This window comes from Pyrus communis, chromosome 15 (assembly GCF_041283825.1).
Source record: "Pyrus communis isolate YQ-2024b chromosome 15, ASM4128382v1, whole genome shotgun sequence".
Taxonomy (NCBI): Eukaryota; Viridiplantae; Streptophyta; class Magnoliopsida; order Rosales; family Rosaceae; genus Pyrus; species Pyrus communis.
This window is the reverse complement of record NC_142579.1, coordinates 42945859-42971138: the sequence shown is the minus strand read 5'-3', so window position 1 is coordinate 42971138 and position 25280 is coordinate 42945859. Positions and strand designations below refer to the sequence as shown.

General features: G+C 36.7%; 2 protein-coding genes and 1 pseudogene across 5 annotated transcripts; 2 read left to right on the top strand and 1 right to left on the bottom strand.

The window, feature by feature from the left end:
- Window positions 1–781: 781 nt before the first annotated feature.
- On the top strand, window positions 782–5129 carry LOC137733805 (T-complex protein 1 subunit beta). Of its 3 annotated transcripts, none has more exons than XM_088685550.1 (12): window positions 782–1130; window positions 1311–1354; window positions 1445–1501; window positions 1915–1980; window positions 2086–2197; window positions 2418–2546; window positions 2665–2736; window positions 2960–3075; window positions 3179–3255; window positions 3393–3878; window positions 4387–4702; window positions 4799–5129. In XM_088685550.1, the coding sequence occupies exons 2-12, from the start codon at window positions 1349–1351 to the stop codon at window positions 4943–4945; spliced, it is 1584 nt and encodes a 527-aa protein (XP_088541676.1). In that variant the 5' UTR covers window positions 782–1130; window positions 1311–1348; the 3' UTR covers window positions 4946–5129. The 3 variants fall into 3 exon arrangements, with proteins under 3 accessions (XP_088541676.1, XP_088541675.1, XP_068329114.2); XM_088685549.1 differs by having other exon boundaries at window positions 782–1140; XM_068473013.2 differs by lacking the exon at window positions 1311–1354 and having other exon boundaries at window positions 849–1140.
- Window positions 5130–14825: 9696 nt separating this feature from the next.
- On the bottom strand, window positions 14826–20797 carry LOC137736407 (uncharacterized). 2 transcript variants are annotated; one of them, XM_068475684.2, is made up of 12 exons: window positions 20501–20797; window positions 20178–20397; window positions 19887–20087; window positions 19711–19781; window positions 19177–19339; window positions 18224–18817; window positions 17651–18031; window positions 17491–17566; window positions 15898–15961; window positions 15431–15566; window positions 15166–15279; window positions 14826–15083 (listed from the first exon to the last, which is right to left on the bottom strand). In XM_068475684.2, exons 1-12 carry the CDS (start codon window positions 20767–20769, stop codon window positions 15018–15020), a joined length of 2355 nt encoding a protein of 784 aa, XP_068331785.2. In that variant the 5' UTR covers window positions 20770–20797; the 3' UTR covers window positions 14826–15017. The 2 variants fall into 2 exon arrangements, with proteins under 2 accessions (XP_068331785.2, XP_068331781.2); XM_068475680.2 differs by having other exon boundaries at window positions 19177–19345; window positions 20501–20796.
- Window positions 20798–22191: 1394 nt separating this feature from the next.
- Window positions 22192–23115, top strand: LOC137741879 (rop guanine nucleotide exchange factor 1 pseudogene; annotated as a pseudogene).
- The last annotated feature ends 2165 nt before the right edge of the window (window positions 23116–25280 follow it).

Sequence of the window (25280 nt, the reverse complement as noted above, 5' to 3'; positions counted from 1 at the left end):
TTGTTTTTACCTTGTCTGTTCTTTTTATGTATATGCCAAGCTATTTACTAGCGTTTTAGCTTCATTATTTTTATGTTTCAGTTGGTGGTAGTATTGAATTCCCAATGCCTTTTGGAAGAGTTACGAGTCGTATAGAGAAATTTATCCATGGGTTAACAAAGATCTTCTTTGCAAGCAATATACTTTTAAACTCTAAAAAAAATTAAAATCAAATGAAAAAAACGTGGATAAATCGATTTATATCTTAGTTGAAGGATTCGGAACTTCAAAATCATCATCCATTAGTCAAAATGAACATAGGATAAAGATTGAGTGCTGGTAGAGTTTGATTATTGAGTATGAGTTTATTGATAACTTTTAGTTTTATTATTAATTTCATTTTGTACTTAATGATAATTATGCAATAGATTAAAAATGACAGTTAACATTTAAAATTTAAGTTGAGTGTAAAGTGAAGTTAGATGGGTTCAAATAAAATTTTCCAAATATTTTCACTAAAACATTTTCAACCATCGTAAAAATAAGCATCGAAAAAGTCTAAGTATAAATAAAACCTAATTAAAAGTTTTTGTATATCGTAAACCAAATCAAAATCAAAAGATAAAAGTGAAACAAGAAAAAAGCAATAGGGCCTTCCTGGTTCCTGCCTTTCACTAAAATAATTTTCAACCATTTTAAAGAAAGTCAAGTACGAATAAAACCTAATTAAAAGTTTTTATATATTGTAAACCAAATAAAAATTAAAACGATAAAAGCGAAACAGGAAAAGAGCAATAGGGCCTTCCTGCGATTTCGCGCGACTACGCAAAAAGGGTTCTTGTGCGACCTTTATATAAAACTCGCTAGGGCATCTGGTACTTGTCATTTCCAATCACCGGCTAGAAATCATGCTGGACCACCCTTCTCTTCCAATCCAACCGTTCGTTCCACAACCCTTGTTCTGATGCATCATATTTTGAAAAACCGAGCAACCCAGCGGAGGTATACACCCGGTTCTTCTTACTACACTCTCTTTCACTCCTGTGCTGCCGGTTCAACTTAGAAAGCCTCGACGCCGAAACCAGTTATTTTGGGCGGGATCTAGAGTCTTCAATTCTCCCTTCACCATCTCCGTCTTCGCTTTCTCTTCGGTAAGATCAGGTAGTTTCTTTTTCACGGTTTCCGTTTCTTAAGATTTTGCGTTTTAGGGTTTTACAGACTTCAGATTTTCTTTGCTTCAAGTTTCCTCGCTTCTCTCATTTTCCTTGTGATTTGCGTGATCGGATTGTTTTTTGCCGTTTGATTTTACTCCGTTTTGTAAAATCTCACAGGTTTTCTTTCGGCCGAAGTTTTTTGATATCTCTATTCCATGGCGGTAAGCAAATGTTTAGGGTTTAAACTTTGGCATTTTATTTTCAGGTTTCATTTTTTTTTTTTAATTTGATTTTATTGGTAAATGCGATAGGTGGAGAGAATTTTCAAAGATGAAGCTAGTGAGGAGAAAGGAGAGCGCGCCAGACTGGTGAGTTTCCAGTACTGTGCTTTGAAAGTGCACAATGTTTTGTAGTAAACAAAATGTTATTTCTATGAATTTCATGGTTAATGATTGAAAGATTTTGTGTCCTGAAATTTTGTTGGATAATATTCTTGACTAGAATCACAGCATTTGTTCGAACTTACTTTTGTGGGATTAGGGTGGATGTATGAGGTGTTCCATTGAATCTTTTGTTTGGCTTTAATTTGTTGTGTTCGCAAGGCCTTCTGGGATTCGCTACTGTCCTGGATTATACTGTTTTTCAGTATGTAATAGTGTAGGCAGATGTAGATTAGGAAATTTCAATTTTCATTTTGTTATTCGAATTCAAACGGATATGGCAAGATTCTGACTTATCCCCCCCCCTGTGTACAACTTATCTTTAATTTGTATTGTTTTAGGCTTCATTTGTGGGCGCAATGGCAATTGCTGACTTGGTTAAGACAACCTTAGGGCCGAAGGGAATGGTGAGTTTCTCTTACTTAATCTGTTGCCAAACTAATAGACACTAATGCTTTTACAATGCTTTCCTACTTGTGTTAGTTACTTTCCTGTTAATATTTTTTGTACAGGATAAAATTTTGCAATCAACAGGAAGAGGACACGAGGTTACTGTTACTAATGATGGGGCCACCATCTTAAAGTCCCTGCATATTGACAATGCAGCTGCTAAAGTTCTTGTTGGTATCCTGACCATTTGATTTTAAATTTGTGACTGTTTATGCTGATTATTACAGGTTGTAGACATATTTTTCTATTTCAGTTATCTACTTATCACTTGACACATATCTATTTGGCCAAAACTGTTGTTGGCAAGTTATCTTTGATCTTGAAGTACTGAAAGTGTATGGGAGTGGTAGAGATATATCTCGCATTTGGTGATGATCCTTAATACAAGAGTCAGATATTTCAAAAGTTCAAGATGATGAAGTTGGTGATGGGACAACTTCTGTTGTTGTTTTGGCGGGTGAGCTCTTAAGGGAGGCTGAAAAGCTGGTTTCATCAAAGATTCACCCAATGACAATCATTTCAGGTTTGTCTTAGGTTTCTGCAAACACGTATCTCACTAGTTTTGTAGTTCTGTTCTGTTGTAGTTTTATGTGGTACCATGTAACTTTAGTGCTTTAATGCTGTAAGTTTGATTTTTTTAGGTTATCGGATGGCAGCTGAATGTGCTCGTAATGCTTTATTGCAGAAGGTTGTGGATAACAAGGCTGACTCTGGTATTCACTACTGATTTTTCCCTTATTCTGTCCAATCCATTGAATATTTCACCTCATGGATCAACTTTCATTTAGTTACATGATGTTCAATATTGAATTTGATGGGTTTGGTCTTTATGCATGCTGCCCTCTGAGATTGGAGCTTTTGAATTGATTGACATCGTATTCATTATCTTTGCCTTGTAAAATTGTAACTAAGTGAAGCCATCACTGAATTGTGCAGAAAAATTTAAGTCGGACCTAATGAAGATCGCAATGACTACTTTGAGCTCCAAAATTCTTTCTCAGGACAAAGAACATTTTGCACAGCTAGCTGTGGATGCTGTGATGCGCCTAAAGGTGATTGTAAATTAACGTTTAGTAGTTAAGGTTCAGTCTGAATGTTGAAAACATATCTTTTTCTTTAGTCTTCATTTACTTAACAAGCTGTTTCCATTGGCAGGGAAGCACCAACTTAGAGGCTATCCAAATTATAAAGAAGCCCGGTGGATCACTTATAGATTCATTTTTAGATGAAGGGTAAGAAGGAAAATGAACTTTTGAGCTTATGTTATTTTTACTGCTAGTTTTGACAATTTTGGAAATTCTGGAATGTGAGTCTTGGATTCTTTTTGTTATTTCATGACTTCTTCTATACTTCTGTTTTTATTTTTCAGATTTATTCTTGACAAGAAAATAGGTCTTGGTCAGCCGAAGCGCATAGAGAATGCAAACATTTTGGTCGCAAACACAGCAATGGATACAGACAAAGTGAAGATTTATGGGGCACGTGTTCGTGTTGATTCAATGGCGAAGGTTGCTGAAATTGAAGGGGCTGAGAAAGATAAAATGAGAGAAAAAGTGCAGAAGATCATAGGTCATGGAATTAACTGTTTTGTTAACAGACAGTTGATCTACAATTTCCCAGAAGAACTCTTTGCAGATGCTGGAATACTTGCAATTGAGCATGCTGATTTTAATGGCATTGAGCGTTTGGCCTTAGTTACTGGTGGTGAAATTGCATCAACCTTTGATAACCCAGAGTCCGTTAAGCTTGGGCACTGCAAGCTCATTGAGGAAATTATGATTGGTGAGGACAAGTTGATCCACTTTTCTGGAGTTGAACTGGGTCAGGCTTGCACAATAGTGCTGAGAGGCGCGAGGTATTTTTTTCATTTACATTTTGTTCTCTTCTAATGTTCTGCACTGGCTAATATTATTGTGCCTGCACAGATGTAATTTTAACCTGGTGTGTGTGTGTGTGTGTGTGAAAGATAGTATATGAAATGTGAGAGATAATACATGAAATGGAGTACTATACATCTGTAGCTTATCTTATTTGAGGCCATAGTTAAACTGGCTGAGAGTCTCTGTGAGACTCATATGCCCCTTGGAATCCCGAAAATTATGGTAGCAGGTATTACATTTGTGGCTTGTGTTACTGACGGTTTTGTTATTAGCTGACTGGAAACTGCTACTCTTGTCAACTTGTATTTCCCTTTCTTTCCACTTACGGATATTCCTTGTAGCACCTAGTAATTAGGATTTACATTTGAAGTATACTCCAAAAAGATGTAGGAAGCTTTTGTTTTGGCCCGGCAGTTAAAGAGTTAAAATTGGTTCTTTTTACTTTTCGTTGGATGATTGTATGATATGTTTGTACTTTGGCAGCCATCACGTTCTTGACGAGGCTGAAAGGTCTTTGCATGATGCCTTGTGTGTGCTGTCTCAGACGGTCAATGACAGCAGAGTTTTGCTTGGAGGTGGATGGCCTGAGATGATAATGGCAAAGGAAGTTGATGAGCTGGCCAGGAAAACGCCTGGAAAGAAATCTCATGCTATTGAAGCTTTCTCACGGGCACTCTTGGCCATTCCTACTATCATTGCTGACAATGCCGGTTTGGACAGTGCTGAGTTGATTGCAAAGCTACGTGCAGAGCACCAGAAAGAAGGATGCACTTCTGGGATTGATGTCATCTCTGGAACAGTAAGTACCAGAATGATGTTAATGGGGAGAAATTACTTGCGGGGTGTCTGGACTCTTATAATGATCTGATGCATGGCATTTTTTTGACGCTGGCAGGTAGGAGACATGGCAGAACGAGGCATATCAGAAGCGTTTAAAGTTAAGCAGGCCGTCCTGCTCTCTGCAACAGAGGCTGCAGAGATGATTCTTAGAGTCGACGAGATCATCACCTGTGCACCAAGGAAAAGAGAAGATAGAATGTGATTTGCCAGAAACGGATGTATTTTAATGTCTGCCCCTTGTCTTGGCAATATGTGGTTTTGTACGTTGATGTTATTGTTAGATGGATCAAAGTTTTGAAAAAATGTGTTTTCGATATGACCGGGACTGTAACTGAGGACTTATTTTGAATTTATCTTTGAGTGGATGTTTCTTATTTGGTCGGTCATCTTGCTTGGACCACTGAATTTATGTTGTTGACTTGCTGTCGTGGATATTGGCATGAGCTCGTGAAAGCACTCCTTCGGCTGATTTGGTTCGATGGAGAGTCGATCCTTCCATTAGTAGAACTTTTATATTAACCTTGAGATATATGTATCAACCTTGCCTCGCGTTTATACAAGCTGTATTTGAAAGTGCACCAGATTCTTTTTAATACAATGATGATGATACATGATATTCTGCTTTAACGAAGTAGGAATATGCAAGTATGCATATAAATCATAATTAAGTATTGAACTTGTAATTTTTTTAATAATATCTAGCATTGAATGATTCAAAAAATAAATAGTTGAGATTGAAAATAAAAAGATATAAATAGTTATGAAAATTAAATTTAATGGTTAAAACACTCGATACATTCAAAAGATACGTAGTATTGAAAATAGGTGATGTATTTACAAGTGTCAAAACATGGTGTTTTAGCATTGTAGAGCAATGTTCTAAATTTGATTACTCATCAAGGTGGAGCAACTGTGAAAGAATCTGAAGTATCATCGGGGGTTGCTGCGTTTTTGGTGGTTTATGATCAATGAATGACAAAAAGAATAATGGACATTATGAATTTTCACAATACTATCCGATTTGTAACACGTCATGCCAAACAGGTTAAAAAGGGTTGTCCTGAGAGCGGGAAGCAAACAAAGTCTCATACCAACATCGAAGGCTTCGCAGCTATCCAGAAGAGAGCCTTCTCGCTGACTGCACATGTTTCTAAAGTGTCAATTATGTATCTATATCTATACAACAATATGGTAAGATTAACATCCACTTATAAATAAAGAAAATCATTAGACTGTAAGTTAGTGTCTGCCATTGTAACCAAAGAAGTAAAATGACTATTATGCCTGTTTGATTAATACGTAGAAAAACTTCAATAAGGAAGGTGATAATAGTAATTTAAGCCTTGAGGAACATATTATCTTGGGATGCAGTCGTACAATTTATTGGATTTCGAAAGTATTTTTTATGACTTTTTAAAGTTGGAAGTAGAAAAACTAAAGAAAAATAATCAAGGGACTTAAAAGTTATTTTTAGGCGTCTAAAATCTTCGGAATGTCCTACATTAATATAAGAAAATATGTGGTGCGATGAGAATACCCAAAAATAAGATGTAGTCGTGGAATTTATTGGGTCCAAATGTATTTTTTTTTATGGATTTTTTGTCACCTCCTAGCCCGGGCTCCACCACATCCCTGGCTCGAATCCGCAGTAGCACGATATTGTTTGCTTTCGGCCCCGACCACGCCCTTACAGTTTTGTTTCTGGGAATTCACACGAGAACTTCCTAGTAGGTCACCCATCCTGGGAATGCTCTCACCCGAACTCGCTTAACTTCAGAGTTCCGATGGAACCCGAAGCCAGTGAGCTCCCAAAAGGCCTCGTGCTAGGTAGATATGAGAATATACATATAAGGCTTACAGGATCCTCACTCCTGGGCGATGTGGGATGTTACAATCCACCCCCTTAGGGACCCAACGTCCTCGTCAGCACACTTCTGGCCAGGGATTGACTTTGATACCAAATTGTCACATCCCGGGTTGGACTCTGCCGTAGCACGATATTGTCGGCTTTGGACCCAGACCACGCTCTCACGGTTTTGTTTCTGGGAACTCACAGAAGAACTTCCCAGTGGGTCACCCATCTTGGGAATGCTCTTGCCCGAACTAGCTTAATTTCGGAGTTCCGATGGAACCCGAAGTTAGTGAGCTCCCAAAAGGCCTCGTGCTAGGTAGAGATGAGAATATACATATAAGGCTTACAGGATCCTCATCCCTGGGCGATGTGGGATGTTATATTTTTAATGTTGAAAGTAGAAAAATTAAATAAAAATAATTTAGGGCTGAAAAGTTATTTTTAGGTGTCTAAAATCTTTGGAATGCCCGACATTAATATTATGAAACATGTGGTGCGACGAGAATGACTCGAAAGTAAACTTTTGATGAATTTTGCAAAAATTCGCAAAATCGATTGAAAACACGAGTTATAACTTAGGGAATTTGTGAAAAAATTGAAATTTTGGGAAAATTCGTGAAACTGATTAAAAACGCGGGTTATACTCACGGGGTTCTGTAACAAAAACTAAAATTTTTAGTTTTGAAAAATCTTTTGCGTGGGATATGTGGAACATATTACAAGATCTTGGGATGCAACCGTACAATTTATTAGGTTCCGAAAGTATTTTTTTATGAATTTTTAAAGTTGGAAGTTGAAAAACTAAATAAAAATAATTAAGGGCTCAAAAGTTATTTTTAGGTGTCTAAAATCTTCGCAATGTCCTAATTAATATAAGAAAACATGTGGTGCGACGGGGATAACTTGAAAATAGACTTATGATGAATTTTACAAAATTTCATAAAACCAATTGAAAACATGGGTAACTCACGAATTATGTGAAAAATTGAAATTTTTAGTTTTGGAAAATCTTTTGCATGGGAAATGAATAAAATATTACAAGATCTTTGGATGCAACCATACCTTTTATTAGGTCCCGTAAGTATTTTTTATGGATTTTTAGTTTTGAAAGTAGAAAAATTAAATAAAAATAATTACAGCCCTCAAAAGTTATTTTTAGGTTTCTAAAATCTTAGGAATCTCCTACACTACTATTAGGAAACATGTGGTACGACAAGAATACCCGAAAATAAGCTCTTGATGAATTTTGCAAAAATTCGCGAAACTTATTGAAGACATGGGTTATAACTCACAAATTATTTTTAAAAAATTGAAATTTTTAGTTTTAAAAAATCTTTTGTGTGTAAATGAGGAACATGTTACAAGATCTTCAGATGTAGTCGTGGAATTTATTGGGTCCAAAAGTATTTTTTATGATTTTTTACTGTTGAAAATAGTAAAATTAAATAAAAATAATTTAAGGGCTCAAAAGTTATTTTTAGGTGTCTAAAATCTTTGGAATGCCCTACATTAATATTATGAAACATGTGGTGCGACGAGAATGACTCGAAAATAAACTTTTGATGAATTTTGCAAAAATTCACAGAATCAATTGAAAATACGAGTTATAACTCATGGAGTTTGTGAAAAATTTGAAATTTTTGTTTTGGGAAATCTTTTTGTATGGGAAATGAGGAAAATGTCATAAGATCTTGGATAGTCATACCATTTATTGGGTCCCGAAAGTATTTTTAATGTTGAAAATAGAAAAGTTAAATAAAAAAAAGTTACAGTCCCAAAAGTGATGTAACGACCCGTCCCCAAAAATTATAGTTTTTCTAATTTTAAAACGTGAATTTACGAAAATGCCCTTCGAGGCAAATACGTTGACTTTTGTTGACCACCTTGTCGTGTCACATAAGATTCATTTTCTCGGTGTATCCTCATAGTACTTGTCGCTACAAACGCGTGGGCGTAAATGGAACGTAATTTGGAGTTATAACGAATGAGTTATTAACGAATGAAGTCGAAGGCAAAATGGTAATTTGACCATAAATCTGGAAGGCTCCATATATTGTTGGAGCATTAATTTGATGGTGCCACATGTGTGGCTACGATAGAGTAATGAGAAGATAAAAGAGGGAAATGAAAGAGATGGACGGAGGAGAAAGAAGAGAAATGAGGGGAGTGTTGGGCAATCGAGAAGAAGAAAAGGAGAGAAATGAGGGGATGGGAGAGATGAGAGACTCACTGGATCACTTAGTCCGGTTTCATTCTTTGACTCGACCCGACCGGACGAAATTGATGAATTTCGACAGCCCTCTCACCATTTCTCCGACGAAGCAAGGCAATCCACCACCTGGAAAACATTCCTCAACCATCCCTATTCCATTTCCACCCAAAATCAGAAGAAATTTAGTTGTAGTTTGGTGAAAAACCCACTGTGGGTGCCACGAAAAATCCTTGCCGAGATCCACCATTTCTGAAACGTCATCTTCCAATTACCACCACCATTAAACTCCCCTTGAGGCCGCCCAAACAATTGTAAGGGCGGCGGACCACTGAAGGTGACATATCGAATCCACATATTTCTAAGGTTCCGGTGGGATCGAGGGCGATTTGGGGTGTTTTCCGGCCGAATTGGAACTCAACCCAGGTATGAAAGTAGTTGTTCCTCTCATTGAGATCTTCATTCTTGTAAAATTTGAGAATTTTTAGAATTGTTGAACTTTCTGGCGAGTCGAGGTGGTCGACCGTTGAGTGCGGCTACTCGTGGCCATTTGGGCCGCCGCCTCTTGGCTGTTCGTGCGATGGCGTGTAGGGGGAAACCCGAGGTCCTTTTTTAGGTTTTCCGACATGCCGAATCCGAATCCGCAGTTCGTTTTCCCAAATTTTAACGTTTTAGTAGAGTTTTACTAAATAACTGTGAGTGGACCCCTTCTTAACTATTATGCCTTACAAAATATTAGCCTAGCATGCATTGCATATTCCATTATTTGAATATCTTTTTATATTATGGATTATGAACTTTTATAATCATGGTTTACAAAAATTTTAATTTATCAAAATTACGTTTTATTAAAGGTTATGAAATATCGGATTTGCAATATGGATTTCTATGGATATATTATGGTTATGAAGATGGTTTGAGCTAGAAAGTTATATGATTTTTTGAGATGATGCTTTGTGCATTTGAACTCTGAGATTTAATATGAGTTTTTGAGATATGTTTTTGGTACTTATCTAGTGGGTTATCATACGACACATCTGCACACCACTGGTATAGATGTCTATGGCCATATGACAAATGATGGAGGAGTGAGATATGATATATTACATACCTCCAGCTTCACTGCCAAAAGTAGTGTCGGACAGCTTCACTAGCCAAGGCTAGTGTCGGTGTGGATGTATGCTATTTTATACAGCTTCACTTTCGGGGTGATGGACATGTTATTCAACTTCACCTTCGGGCGATGGACATGTACTGCCTTTAGGTGATTATGATACCCCTAGTTGATTACCTCATTAATGAGATTTACGGATTTACCTTCGGGCGACGATTTCAGCATTAATGAGCATGGTTTTACACGTTGGATGCAATTGTAACTTTTATTAGGTCCCATAAATATTTTTATGGATTTTTAGTGTTGAAAGTAGAAAAATTAAATAAAAATAATTATAGGCCTCAAAAGTTATTTTTAGGTTTCTAAAATTTTAGGAATCTCCTAGACTACTATTAGGAAACATGTGGTGCAACAAGAATATCTGAAAATAAGCTTTTGATGAATTTTGCGAAAATTCACGAAACTTATTGAAAACGTGGGTTACTCACGAATTATGTAAAAAAATTGAAATTTTTAGTTTTAGAAAATCTTTTGTGTGGAAAATGAGGAACATGTTACAAGGTCTTCAGATGTAGTTGTGGAATTTATTGTTGAAAGTAGAAAAATTAAATAAAATAATTTAGGGGCTCGAAAGTTATTTTTAGGTGTCTAAAATATTTGGAATGCCATACATTAATATTATGAAACATGTGGTGTGACGAGAATGATTTGAAAATAAACTTTTGATGAATTTTGCAAAAATTCACAAAATCGATTGAAAACACGAGTCTGTGAAAAAATTGAAATTTTAGTTTTGGGAAATTTTTTGTAGGGTACTGAGGAAATTGTCACAAGATCTTAGATATAGGCATACCATTTATTGGGTCCCGAAAGTATTTTTTTTATGGATTTTTAATGTTGAAAATAGAAAAGTTAAATAAAAAAAGTTACGGTCCCAAAAGTGATTTTGGTATATAAAATCTTTGGAATGTCCTACATTAATATTAGAAAACATGTGGTGCTACAATGACTCAAAAATAGGCTTATGATGAAATTTTGAAAAATTCGTGAAATTGATTAAAAACGTGGGTAATTCACGGGTTATGTAACAAAAATTGAAATTTTTAGTTTTGGAAAATCTTCTGCGTGGGAATTGAGGAACATATTACAAGATCTTCGGATGCAGTCATACAATTTATTGGGTTTCGAAAGTATTTTTTTGTCACATCCTGGCCCGAGCCCCCATCACATCCCGGCTCGACTCCACCATAACATAATATTATCCGCTTTGGGCCCCAACCACACCCTCACAGTTTTGTTTCTGGGAACTCACACAAGAACTTCCCAGTGGGTCACCCATCCTGGGATTGCTCTAGTGCGAACTTGCTTAACTTCAGAGTTCCAATGGAACCCGAAGCCAGTGAGCTCCCAAAAGGCCTCGTACTAATTGGATGTGGGTATGTACATATAAGGCATAGAGGATCCATTCCCCTGGGCAATGTGGGATCTAACAATCCACTCCTCTTAGGGGCCCGACGTCCTCGTCAGCACACTTCCTACTAGGAATTGGCTCTGATACCAATCTGACACACCCCGACCTGGGAAAGTCGAAGTATGCTGGTCATCACAGTGAGGTGACGTAACCATAAGGGTAAGTGATGTGAAAAGTGAAATAAATTTAAAACTAATTAGAACTAATAATACTGAACAGTGAAAGAGTGCGCGGTCATGGGAATAACCCACTACAATTTCAGAGCTTAAAAGACAATACGATTACCAAAGAGTAGTCAAAGCAGCTAAAGTACACTTATTACACAACAATGATAAGTTCGTACATCTAAACCGAAGATAATGTCAGAACTGCCAAATGATCCTAAAGTACCACAAATAGTACAACTATCTAGGTCCTGGAGGGGTGAAAAACAAAGTTGAGTGGATCAGCAAAACAATGCTTATAAGAACACCCTTATTTTCGAATATACTAACCCTTCGCCGTAAAACAAGTATAGTTTCCTTAAAACATACTGCATAGGTATGTAAACAACAATAACAACAATATAACCAAGAAATATGCCAAGTCATGAGATATGAAATGCCACAGTAATATAATCATGTGATAATCAAGTATAACTAAGTGCTCATCCATCTAAGCTGACACACGAGTTCGAACAGATAATCTCTGATATGAACAGGACTGGGTGTAATCCATACGCTCTAGTAAAACGATCACGTGAAGGCTGGTGCAGAAGCACGGTCACATACAGGTCGGATTGCCTAATGCAATCTACCCGACATAACTGGCACCTAACTTGGATCCAAGGCGAGCGAATGGTGCGGATGTGAACATACACATGAAGGACTGGCTCTGGCCCTGGGGCGAGTACTAACACCAGGGTGCAGCAGATGAGCATGTACAAATATGTATGAATGTCACGATAGTAATATCTCAACCATATAGCAGCATTTATCACAATTTATATCACAATAACGAATACTTGACAAATATAAGCGTAAAAATGAAGTAAATACACATTTATGGAAACTATAACTATGTATAGGTATAAAAACAAACTGCCCACTCACAAGTACGTCGTCGGGTCGTAGCCCCTGAGCCTAGCCTGGCCCTATAAGTCCTCGAGATACGTTTCCCTTATATGTGAAATAACTATAAAAGAATTAATTAAAGCACATATACGGAAACTTAAATAAAACCCTTATAGTTTGCTCAAACCTAGGGTTTAAATACATGAAATCGAGCTACTCGACGTCACGAACATCTCTAAATTTTTAGAAATAATTTTGGACCTTGCACGCGCCCCCACGAGCAGGCGAACCCTAACAGAGGCCTAACGGCCGTTAGGAATATTCCGTTAAGTCCTTAACAGAATTTAATGGCGTTACTTAACGTTGTTAAAATATTCCGTCTCTTTCTTCGTCGAGCTCCGACGTCCGCCGCCTCCTCCGCCGTCTACAACTCAACTTCGTTAGATTTTGGAAAAATTTCAAACTTGCATAACTTCTTCATTTCTTAACCATTTTCGACTACATTATATGGATTTGAAGCTTATGAAGAGTAGAATCGTGTTATACATTTTTGGAGTCTAAAAGGTGGATGGAGGTGGTCAGAAAACACCTCAAAAGTTCCAGCCAAAAGCAAACTCTTTGAAACTCAGTTGTTTCACTTCCAAACTTCTTCCAAATTGTTGAATGAGCCTCAAGGAGTTGCATAGGAGCTTCCCCAAACTTCAAAACTTCCTAACTCACTCGAAAATACGTCGAACTCAAATCATCCAAGTTCTGACCTTCGGAGTTAACGAGTCAAATCTCGTCTAAATTGAGTTCTAAGGGTATGGTTGTGCCCGTGGAAGTCAGATGAGCACGAAAATGAGATTCTTGGGTTCGATCTGTGACCTTTGAAGCTCATATAGGGTTGCTGCAGAGGGAATGGTATACAAGAAAGAGAGAGAGAAGAAAAAGAAAGAGAGTTCCTTTTTTTTATTTCTGATTGGGTGCAGTGTAGAGGGAAAAGATGGGATTGGTGAGAGATTTGAGGGAGTTGATTGGTGAGTGACACAAAGGGAAGGGCACAGCTAGGATAAATAGGAAACTAGGGATAAGTCTTCTGATTTTTCTACAGTAAGAGGAAATCGAAATCTATCCATAACAATGTTTTCACACTGATAAAAATTCACGTATACTCATAACAATGTGTACAAAATAATTACGGAAGTGAGAAAATAAATAAAGAGAGAAATTAACATGTCCACACCACTTACCTCAAAGGGCATAATAGACAATTCACAAGTCAAGGGAGAAATTACATAGGAAAATTAGGGACGGGTCGTCACGCAGTCATACCATTTATTGGGTCCCGAAAGTATTTTTTTTTTATGGACTTTTAATGTTGAAAATAGAAAGTTTAAATAGAAAAATTTACGGGTCCCAAAAGTGATTTTTAGGTGTATAAAATCTTTGGAATGTCCTACGTTAATATTAAAAAACATGTGATGCCGCTACAAAGACTCAAAAATAGGCTTATGACGAATTTTGAAAAAAAATCATGAAATTGATTAAAAACGTGGGTTATAACTCACGGGCTCTATAACAAAATTGAAATTTTTAGTTTTGGAAAATCTTTTGCTTGGGAACTGAGGAACAAGTTACAAGATCTTCGAATGCAGTTGTACAATTTATTGGGTTTCGAAAGTATTCTGTATGAATTTTTAAAGGTCGAAGTAGAAAAACTAAATAAAAATAATAAGGGCTCCAAAGTTATTTTTCGATGTCTAAAATCTTCGGAATGTCCTACATTAATATTATAAAACATGTGATGCGACAAGAATGACTTGAAAATAGGCTTATGATGAATTTTGCAAAATTTCACAAAACCCATTGCAAACATGGGCTTCACGAATTATGTGAAAAATTGAAATTTTTAGTTTTGGAAAATCTTTTACATGGGAACTGAGGAAAGTATTACAAGACCTTTGGATGCAGTCATACCATTTATTAGGTCCCAAAAGTTATTTTTATGTTGAAAGTAGAAAAACTAAATAAAAACAATTATGGGTCTCAAAAGTTATTTTTAGGTGTCTAAATCTTTGGAGTGTTCTATGCTAATATTAAAAAAAAATGAGCAACAAGAATGACTCGACAATAAGCTTAATCAAAAAAGCCAATTGAAAACGTGGGTTACACGCAGATCCTGCGAAAAATAGAAATTCTTTGTTTTGGGAAATCTTTTGAATGGGAATTAATGCTTCGTCATTCCTCTGTTAGTAGCATGCACGTAAGTCTCATATGTGAGGATAAGATGGTCATTTCATAGTGATTTGTAGGTGACTAAAATCTACAGCCCACTCTAGTTCATCAACAGAAAGAAAAAAAAAAAGAAAAAGAGGGAATATCGAACATAGGGCCCACCATAGTTCATAAAAAGTACATTTCAATTTATTTTTTTTTTGTAAAAAAGGCCGACGAGCACAGAAAGAGTAAGCAAACACAGGAGGCCCAAAAATTAAGGTTACAGACAGTCGAATATAAGAGGTATCCAAAAATCTTGGGCGTTTATAAAATCATCAGGCGTACTTTTCATGTTTTTTCTCCAGCATCGATAAAATCTACTCTATCCATGATGCACCCAACATTTTAGCCATGAAACTATACCGGTCAGCAGCTTCGTCAATCTGTTCATACAAGGGGCAGATAAACAAATACAATGACTATGACACAACTAATAATCTAATAACGAAAACATCCAATACTTACCATTTTCTGGGTTGGACGTCCAGCTCCATGCCCCGCCTTGCATTCAATGCGACCAATAATCGGATTTGTCTGTGGGCTATTCTCCAAACTTGTGATCAGAACATATTGCAAGGTCTAACAACAAAGATGAGCACACATCAATAAAAGATTTTTGTTTGATAATGAGTGATAACAGCAGTAACGGTGAGAATATAACATTAAGGCCACCAGGTTTAAATTCCCATTCATCAATGTCTTATGGATTCTATTCGCAAAAGAGACTAACCGCCAATAACTTCAACGAGTGTAGTGGTACAACTCGGTCATCATGATCCGCAGTCAATAACATGGTAGATGGGTATTGGTGAGGTTGGCTTGCATGTTGTTCCCATGGTCTCCTAACATTGTGTAAAGGCGAGTACCTGAAAGCAGAAGGTAGAATAGGGAGAGGATAAGCACAAGTTTATATTCGTAAGAAAACCCAGAAATCTGTGCTTGTCCCAGAAACATAATAAATATGATCGCAAACCGCCTACTAAGCAGATTGATGAAGAGAGGACTCATAATGCATAATCCCTCTTATTCTAATAGTTACTCTCATTCCAGAAACAAAAATTAGCAAGGTAGTGAAATACTACTACTACATTGCTTTAAAAAATTACCATATGTAAAACCGCAAGTTGCAATCAAAAACATTAACACCACCAACAGTAGGACGTGGGAAAAAAGTAAAAAAAAAGACACATTACTCACTTAATTAACCAACGGAACTCTTCCTCCTTGTCAGAGCAGCCATAATCAGAAGTCCAGGCATGACCTGAAAACATCTCTTAAATCAGACATATGTTGACACATATACAGTAAAAGAAAGGAAAAAGAAAACACTCAGATCATCTCCAATGGTTCGGATAAAGCTTAAATAATTTAAGTCTTAAATCACCCCACACAAATTCCAACCATAGGGCTAAAATAAGCCTTGAAGAGAAAATAAATCTTTGGTCTAGATTGCCCCCAAAAATTAAAAGCTTGGCTTAAATCATTCTGGACCCACCAAACTGTCTCCCATGAAGGTGGGCTCCACAACTGAAGCCCAAATTCCCAAAGCAAGCACCACACGCCAACAAAGCACGAAGGGGCCCAGGCAACAGTCCTATTTCAACTGTGATCAAATGGTCCAAATAATGACTGTTGGATCAAACAACGGTCTTATTTCAAACCTCTTTTTTTTTTTTTCTTTTTTCTTTTTCTTTTTTTACTTATAATCCAACTGCTGTGATCAAAATGATATCAATATCTAACGATTAAAAAAAAGATCTGTCAGCCCAAAATTATATTAATGTCCTCAAATTAAATGAAATCAAATTTCACTCAAAAACTTTATAAACACGTCTTAATTTGTTCAACCATCCACAAAAATTTAAATCAAATTCCACTTCCAAAACTATTTCTTCCCTTTTCCAAATTTTTCATGATGTTGCTTTGTGCTTGTAAAATGATGAAGGTGTTGCTTTGTGCTTGGCAAGGGTTTCTATTAGCAAAAAGATGGTGCAATCGGCATAAACTAAAATCCTTGACAAATTAATTCCATCTCCAACACCAATCGAACTAAGGTGTTTACAATTGATGGAAGAGTATCGGCAAAGCATGTAACTTGTGGAAGGGAAGCTTGGATAAAGCCATGGTTAATGCTAGTGGAAGGATTTTGGAAGAATAGGCGAGAGGAGACAAATGAATAATTCGTCCAAAGGCACTTACTCATGGAGAAGCAAATGGAAAACGAAGATGCAAGAGACCTTTTAGAGCAAGAAAGGTTCGAGTTTGAGGTAATGAAGGAGAACCTCAACAAATATACTCCAAGGGGGAAGAAGTTCTCCCATGATAAGCAACCAGAAATTTTAAGGCGCCAGCCATGCCACAAAGAATATGTTCGATTCATCTAATGATCCATCTAATGTCTATTGCCCAAGTCCACCACCAACTCAACCAACTCCCTACGAATACTAGTATTACTAATTGTTGTAATTTTTATTTGCTAAGGTATATTGTTTTAAAGTTTATGTACAGTTTTAATTATAGTTTGTATTAGTAATTGATATCGGAATTTAAATATTTTTAGGTTCAAATGTCCATAAAAATAAATTAGGACATAATTCACATAAATTTTAGTTTTAAAAAAGTTACCGGAAAAAAAAAAAAAGGCTAAAATCATTATTTCATAATCTCAGGCTAAACTTTTAAGCCATAACCATTGGAGAAGGGCAATTTTTTGGGTTATGGCTTAAAATTTTAAGCTTCATCCCCAACCACTGGAGTTGGTCTTAGTGGATTAAAAGGAAGGAAACTCACCTATGGTAAACTTGTGGAACCGTAGCATATCCATAACACCAACATGAGCCAGCGCACAACCAAAAAGATCAGGTCTCTGCAAGAAAGCAAATTTTTATTTTTTATTTTATTTCATTTTCTTTAATCACTCGCAACAGGTTAAATAGTAGACAAAACTCGCCTGATTTATGCAAGCTCCAACGAGCAGTCCACCATTACTTCCACCTTCAATACACAACTTGCTGGGTTGGGTATAACCGGCAGATACAAGGTATTCAGCTGCAGAAATGAAGTCATCAAAGCAATTTTGCTTTTTAGAGAGGGAGCCTGCTTTATGCCATTCCTCACCATACTCTCCACCCCCACGGATATTGGCTATGCAGTAAACAACACCTAAATGCCTTGTAAGTACACTACGACTAACACTGAATGAAGGCGTAATACTAATGTTAAATCCACCATATCCGTATAGCAAGCATGGATGTGATCCATCCAAACTAATGTTCTTTCTGGCCACAACAAATGTTGGTATCTTAGTGCCATCCTTACTGGGAACGAATACCTGGAGAACGGAAAATCCAATCAATGAAACAGCACTCGAAGGTTCAAACACCAGAGAACTGAAGATATATTAGAACTGATCTAATCACAAAGTAGAATGAACTATGGTAAAATGTTATAACAAAATGAAGATAGATTAGAATGAGTCAGATCAAGTTAGTGACACTAAAATATCAGTGCAACAAGCTTCTACCTGATCAACATGGAACTCTGAGCGTTCAAACCCAGGAACCGTAATTTCGCGAAATACCTTCAAGTCTGGAATTTCATTGTCTAGATTACACTGATAAATTATACCAGGGGTAAGAAAACTTGTAAACCCAAAAAAAACTGTACTGTCTTCACGTCTTGCCGAAATCCCATTAACCGATCCAATGTCAATCGGTAATTGATGCAGCAAGTTACCTGATTTCAAATCCCTTATCTGTACAACATACTTCACATCACTCAAGTAACTAACAATCATTTGGGTACCATTTACAGCAGATGCTGATTCAAGCACATCTTTTTCAGATTCTGGGACAACGTCAGTCCAAACAGTTGGTTCCTTCAGATCAACTCGGACCAACTTATATTTTGGAGCATCCTTGTTTGTCAGAAGAGTAAACACAGTTTCATCATTTGCAATGACATGGTACTGTGCATCAAATTTATCAATAACCTTCATAACTGGCAGTAAATCGTTTTTCCCCCTTAGACCTTCAAGACCATTAGGAAGTGCAGACATGTCACAGTAATAAAATTTGTTGACTGGGTCGCAACCCTCCTCAACATACAGAAGAATATACTGCAGATTACAAAAAATTAAAAGAAATGTTAGTTAAAAATAATATCACAAGAAATCTGCTCTTTCTAGGCTAGACAAAAATCTGATCTAAACAATTAGACAAAACATAAGCAATGCCTTAGACAGCCAAAAGCCAATATTTGTGACTGACATTGCAATTTCGATACATGTTGAGCAGTTCCCCTTAGGGCAGAGTATTTGATGTATCCTAAAATGTAAACTCCATTCTATTGTAGAGTCCCAAAAATATGGAGACAAAAATTGACATATCTTCATTTCAAAAACAACACATATTACGATTGCTTCAACAATAAGAAAATGAGAGCCATAAAACCCAGGAAGATAATAAATCTACTTACTTTCCCATCATCTGTAACATCAGCTCCAAACGAGTATTTAGGATTTTCAGAATCCCTCCAGCATAATATGTCTTCTGATTGATCAGTACCCACAAAATGATAGTATAACTCGTGATAAAGATTTGAGTTGGTCTCTGTCCCAGCATCAATATCTTCTCCTTCTCCTTCTCTTCAGAATAAATGAGCAGGCTAAGTATTTAATTTCACTATTTTACATAGCTTTTGCAATCGAGGAAATTTCAAAATAAATCTAAGATAGCTATCCACTGCCATAGTCTCTGTAACATCATATCTACATTGCTATACTCACATCCCAAACTTAAGCACAGCAGAGCCTTGCAATTGCCAAACCATCTATAGATCTTCACCAAATAAGTAAAGCAACAATTTATACACCACTTCTGTCCTTTTCTTTGAACTTTTAGTCATTAATTTTTTACAACTGAAGTTTTGAACTAACAACCATTCTGATTATATAACCGCATAAAAATTCACATGTCACACTTTAAAGTAAAGATACAGAATGCTTCTTACTTTGGAGCTGGATAGCGGCTGTAGAAAAACCCTTTATGATCATGTGTCCAGCAAATACCCGAAAACTTGACCTGGAAACCAACGTTGACAAAAAATCGTACGCTCAGAACGACAAATAGTCTCACTGATAACACTCGTTTCTAATTACATCAAAACAAGGAAAACTCAGCACTTACCCATGATATAGTTTCAGGCTTGACCGCCTTATCCTCAACCCGCATCACTTTAATCGTGGCCCAGTCACTGCCACTTGAACTAAGGGCATAGGCCAAGTACTTGGCGTCCTCACTAATTGAATAAGTGTTCAAAGAAACAGTCCCATCTTCGCTAAGCGTATTTGGATCAAGCAACACCTCTGCTTTTCCATCCAAACTATCCTAAAACCACAAATTAAAGAAACAGACAAATATATCGAATGGATGAAAGCATATGCAGTTGGTAATCAAATTCTGAGGCAAAGGGAATACCTGCACGTAGAGGACACTTTGGGCTTGAAGCCCAGTGTTGTGGGTGTAGAAGTACTTGTTCCCTCGCTTAAGAGGTGAATCATAACGCGGGTGATCGAAAAGCTGGGTGATCTTTTCCCCAAGCTGGCCTCTCGTATCGCATTCCTTCAGAACCGACTGCGTCAATTCTACTTGTTTCTGTACGAACTCTTTCGTCTCTTCGGAGTCAGGATCTTCAAGCCTAAACGACGAAAGAAAACCCCAAAATTCAATCAAATTCTTTGAAAACAAAAAATCGGCGATTAAAATCTTGAACCCTAATAAAGTGGAGTTGCTTGTATTACCATCTGTAAGGATCGGCGACCTTGACGCCGTTATAGTCGTCGACGACGGACTCGTCTCGGCGGGCGGTAGGGTAGTGCAAGGGGACGTCTAGGGCACGGAGGGAACCCATTGCGTTCGTGTTTCTAGGTTTTGGGAGAGAGGAGGAGGAGGAGAGAGAGCAAATTGGAAATGGAATTGATTTGAGAACTGATGATGTGTGTATGAAAAGGGATGGTGGGCAATGGGGATTGCGTACAAAGGCAGTGGCATGTCGAGCGTATGACAACATGGCTTGCGCCCAACGCTTTACGCTTTTGGTTTGTAGCCCAGAATATTTGGGCTTAAAATAAAGCATCGAAGCTCTCCAGAAAAAAAATCAAGCATCGAATCTCATGACACTCATATTTGTGGTTCGATGGTTAATTCCAATAAAAAAAATGTGAAAGATAATTAATACGATAACTTTTTATAAGTTGTGTCATTTTACGAGAGCACACATGATAAAAGAAATTTCAACCCTAACACTTGTCTTAGTATTAGTTGCTCAGATTTTTATCCAAGAAATGAATCAGGGCCCAACAATTGTTATTTGTAAGGATGAGATGGCCATAGAATCATAATCATAACACACTGATTCCATGAACAAATCTTAATTAACATATGGTGATAGTAAGTTATAATATGGTGATGTTGCACAAGTACAAGATTATTAATTAAAGATAGTGTTATACGCATCTTATTTTGACTTTCCACACATTTTTTGTTAATTTATGTATAGATAACATCATCATTAATTAACCTCAACGTCAATAGTTAAAAGCAAGATTTCCTTAAACAACGGATGAAGCACGTCCACATCCACATTCATCTCATAATTCCCTAAACAAGATTTCCTTAAAAAAATCTGTACTTTTGTATCTATTCCTATGCATGACCAATCATGTGTAGATATTAGATGCGCACATAGAATATGCAGAGATCAACACATTCATTTCTTGTTGCTTTTTTTCGAAACCAATATGGACTCTAGTTATTTTGAGGCTTGGTAAGTCAATTTTTCAACCATCGTTGTACTTTTCCAGATTGTCTAGATTTTATCCATGTTGAGTGCTGTCGTTTTTGAAGTTTAGATGCATCTGTGTTCGAATTGGCTATCCTTTCCAGTTAGGGGTCTAGGCATGAGATGGCTAAGTTATGCTTGATGTTCATTTCTCGATTTGATCTGATTTATTACCATATGTATGTTGACATCATTTTACTAGTCTCCTCAGAGTGGGAAATCTTGTTTAGGCAAAGTCATTTACCGTCTCATAGTTGCTGATCGGTTGTCCCCAGAACGCCTTCTTGATTACTTGGACCTCTCATCGGAATACTGTAAGTTCTATATGAGAGCAAACACTTTGGTGATTTGATTAAAGACATTTGGAATGATAAGGAGATTAGGATTGACACTTGTGGTAGACTTATCAGGAGTTGTATTAATTAAAGTTTCAATTCAGATACATTCTCGATAAGGCTACTCCTTGATAAGGATCACTTAATGGGAGGGATCCTTATTGAATTCCATCGTATGAAGTATAAAACTGAGGTCCCTGCTCTGTCACAGTACACGCAAGTTTACAGAAAATTCAAGCCCCATTGAGCGAGCCTTGCTTTCGGTTGTGTAGAGTTGCAGAAGAACTTCAGCTATTAATCCTAGTTCTTTAAGACGATGTCTTCCACAGGTAAGTGGTTAAGTTGATAATTGTGAATAAATTTTTCCGTTGCATAATTTACTTACAAATACACCACTCTTGAAATAGCAAACAGGATTGAGGCTGCCGTGCACATTTGGAAGCATAAGCACGCAAAACCCTGTCCAACTCATGTAAATTCTGCAAAGTCATCCTGGGGTGCAAAGTTCAAGGGCTTTGTCAATTACATAGAAAAGAGTAAGCTTCTCGCGTATAGGGCAGATACCCTCTTACAGAATCTGAAAATATGGTTCCCTGGCCTCCCACAGACCGCTGTGGACATGAACAAGATTCAGTACAACAAGGTATGCGCCTAACAAATTTTATCATCTTTGCTCGAATACAAGTGAGCACATTTTCTCGTCAGTCACAAGCATGAACAAAAATATTGAAACTGGAAGATTACTAATTCAATGTTATGCATGAGGAGTCTTAGTTTGAAAAAAAATGCATGTTGTTGTCTTGTATTGTTGTTCTCTAGTCGGAAAATTATGCTGTGAATTTTATGTTCTAATCGGAAGAACTTAATTTTCTGCGTGCTGCAGGATGTGGGGCAATCGATCCTTGAGAGCTACTCTAGGGTGATGGAAAGCATAGCCTTCAACATAATGGCAAGGATAGATGATCTACTATATGTAGATGGTAGCACCAAACAGCGGGCAGCTGCGGAGTCTACGTCTCTGTATGACCAGGGAAGGATTGGTGGCACATTGCCAAAACAGAAGCGGATATCACCCAGTCCCTTTCTCAATTCATCGTACCTCTCCATTATATTATCAGCATTGGATCCTCTTGTGAATCAGATAGGTAGAAGCCCCGGTGGAATGACATATAATAAACCAACAAAGAACAGTAATTTTAGCGACGCGCTGGATGACAAGTTACAAAAGTTAACCTTTTGATGAAGTTGAAATAGTAAGCTGACCAGCTTCTCTGTCATATGTAACCAATAAGGTTAGTATATGATATGCCGTGTTTTATTACTCTATGATCCAGTAATATAGTCAGAGAATCCGATGCTTAACTAACTAATGCAATCACGATGACCGATAAATGCCATGTCCAAGTGATACCGTACAATCTGCTTCAAAACTTGTTTATACAAATGCACGGACAAACAAAACTTAATTATTTAGTCCAAAAAAAAAAAAAAAAAAAAACACACACGCACACGTTGCCAAAGACAGTTGATGTCTTCGAATGAAGAAACAACCCGTCAAAGAACCTGATTTTATTCTGCACAAATTATTATGCGTTCAGGCAGGTCCAAATCTATAATATAAAGCCCAAACAAGCCCATTTGCATTTTTTCTGTACTTGGGCTAATGGGCTCATTTGTATTATTCATATGATGTTAGACTTTTAATTTAACATCCCTTTGATAACTTATTTCTTTTTGGATAATGTTTGTGTCCATTGTCAAGGGAACATCATAATCGATGTTAATTCTCTTTATGATCAACTAAAAATTATATTTGTAAAAATTAATTAATTTGGAGATCGTTTAATCATCTACGCATGTTACATTAATCAACGGTTTTGGTAACAAATGACATCATCATGATGAATCTTCCGTTTGTTTTATGCATATAAATAGCTAAATGATCTCCAAATTGAATATTGAATGATTCCGATTATGATGATTGGACAGTAAAGATTTGTTAGTTGTTTTTTAGTTTTCAAGAATAGAGATGGAGGAAAAGTTCATGAGAAAAATAAAGAATGGACAAGGATGAAGAGAGGGTTAGGACCGTAGGAGGAATAAGGATGAGGGGGAACTGGAGAAGTGAAGTATATAATATCAAAATAATTAAAACTTCAAATTTTTTTCATCTTTTGATTATGTTCATTTTGTGTCGATTCATGTACATTCATTTTATATCCGTTCCACTGTTCTTCTTTGACCCTTTTCATTTTCCTTTAAACCCGCATACTTTTTTATAGACTATAAATATGATACAAAAAATAAAATTGAATAGTTATTAAATTATTCCCCAATTAATATATACATTTTACACGATAATAAAATATACAATCTAAAAAGGAGAAATTAGGTTCTCATCCCTCTCTTTGATACTCCATTGATTAAAACCCTATTCCTTTTCAATTTTTGATCAAGATCATTGGGTATTAATAACATCATTAATTATTTCAATGATAAAATATTTTTTTATTTTTAAATATATTCCCTTAGTGTTAAAAATGTTACAATTAATATATTCTATTGTAGGCATAATTTACTGAACAATTATGGAAGCCATAGAGAGAGAGAAAGGTGCAGCAATAATAGAGAGAATAGAGAGATGTGTAATTGTGGGTGTGTGTTATTCCACCCCATTGTGCCTTTATTTATAGTAGTAGGGAAGGTTAATTCCTTACCCTTTAGGATTACAACATTTAATAAGTAATCTACTCCTAATAGGAATATAAGATACATTCTCATATCTACTAGGATTTACACAATCACATTCCAATTCCAATAGGACTTCAACACTCCCCTTTGAGTGCGTAAATACTTAAGTAAATGGCACATCAAGTATTCAGTGATGAAGCAAGTACAGTTGATGAAGTTGTCGACACAATGAACGAATGCGAGTCTCAAATCAACGGAAGAATTCATAAAAAGTAAAACTCACAAAACCTCACTATGGTAAAACCCAAGGTGAGATCAAACCCATAGACTAAGGAGAAAAGTGAGAAGTTGCATTAAGTCAAAACTATATGCCTTTTGGACGCAAGTAGAATATCTCACGAGGGTATGATCAGCCTAGGATGGGTGCCTCGTTAAAACCTAGTTAGGTAGCAAAAACCTAGTGGGAAAAATGCTCATAATTGTAGGGGAAAAAAGTACATTAAGATCAAGTGAGTATACTTCTGGATACTCCCCCTGAGTTTGACATAACTCCCAAATGAGAACTACAAGCATTGCATATGAATAGTTAGACATACCAATTCCTAGAACAAGCTTCTGGAAGGTTGAATTTGGCAATGACGTCGTGTAGAGGTCGGCAAGGTTGTCTGGGATCGGCTTGCATGACTTCAATCTCCTGATACTTTGCTGATGTAG

Excerpts from the sequence above, each read along its gene's own strand:
- LOC137733805 (XM_088685550.1), top strand. Across the intron at positions 2,547-2,664 it reads CCCAATGACAATCATTTCAG|GTTATCGGATGGCAGCTGAA; the intron begins GTTTGTCTTAGG and ends TGATTTTTTTAG. Across the intron at positions 2,737-2,959 it reads GGATAACAAGGCTGACTCTG|AAAAATTTAAGTCGGACCTA; the intron begins GTATTCACTACT and ends TGAATTGTGCAG.
- LOC137736407 (XM_068475680.2), bottom strand. The coding sequence starts at position 20,769 with ATGTTGTCATACGCTCGACATGCCACTGCCTTTGTACGCAATCCCCAT. Across the intron at positions 20,088-20,177 it reads AAAGTGTCCTCTACGTGCAG|GATAGTTTGGATGGAAAAGC; the intron begins GTATTCCCTTTG and ends TTGTGGTTTTAG. Across the intron at positions 17,567-17,650 it reads TTGGAGCTTGCATAAATCAG|AGACCTGATCTTTTTGGTTG; the intron begins GCGAGTTTTGTC and ends GCTTTCTTGCAG.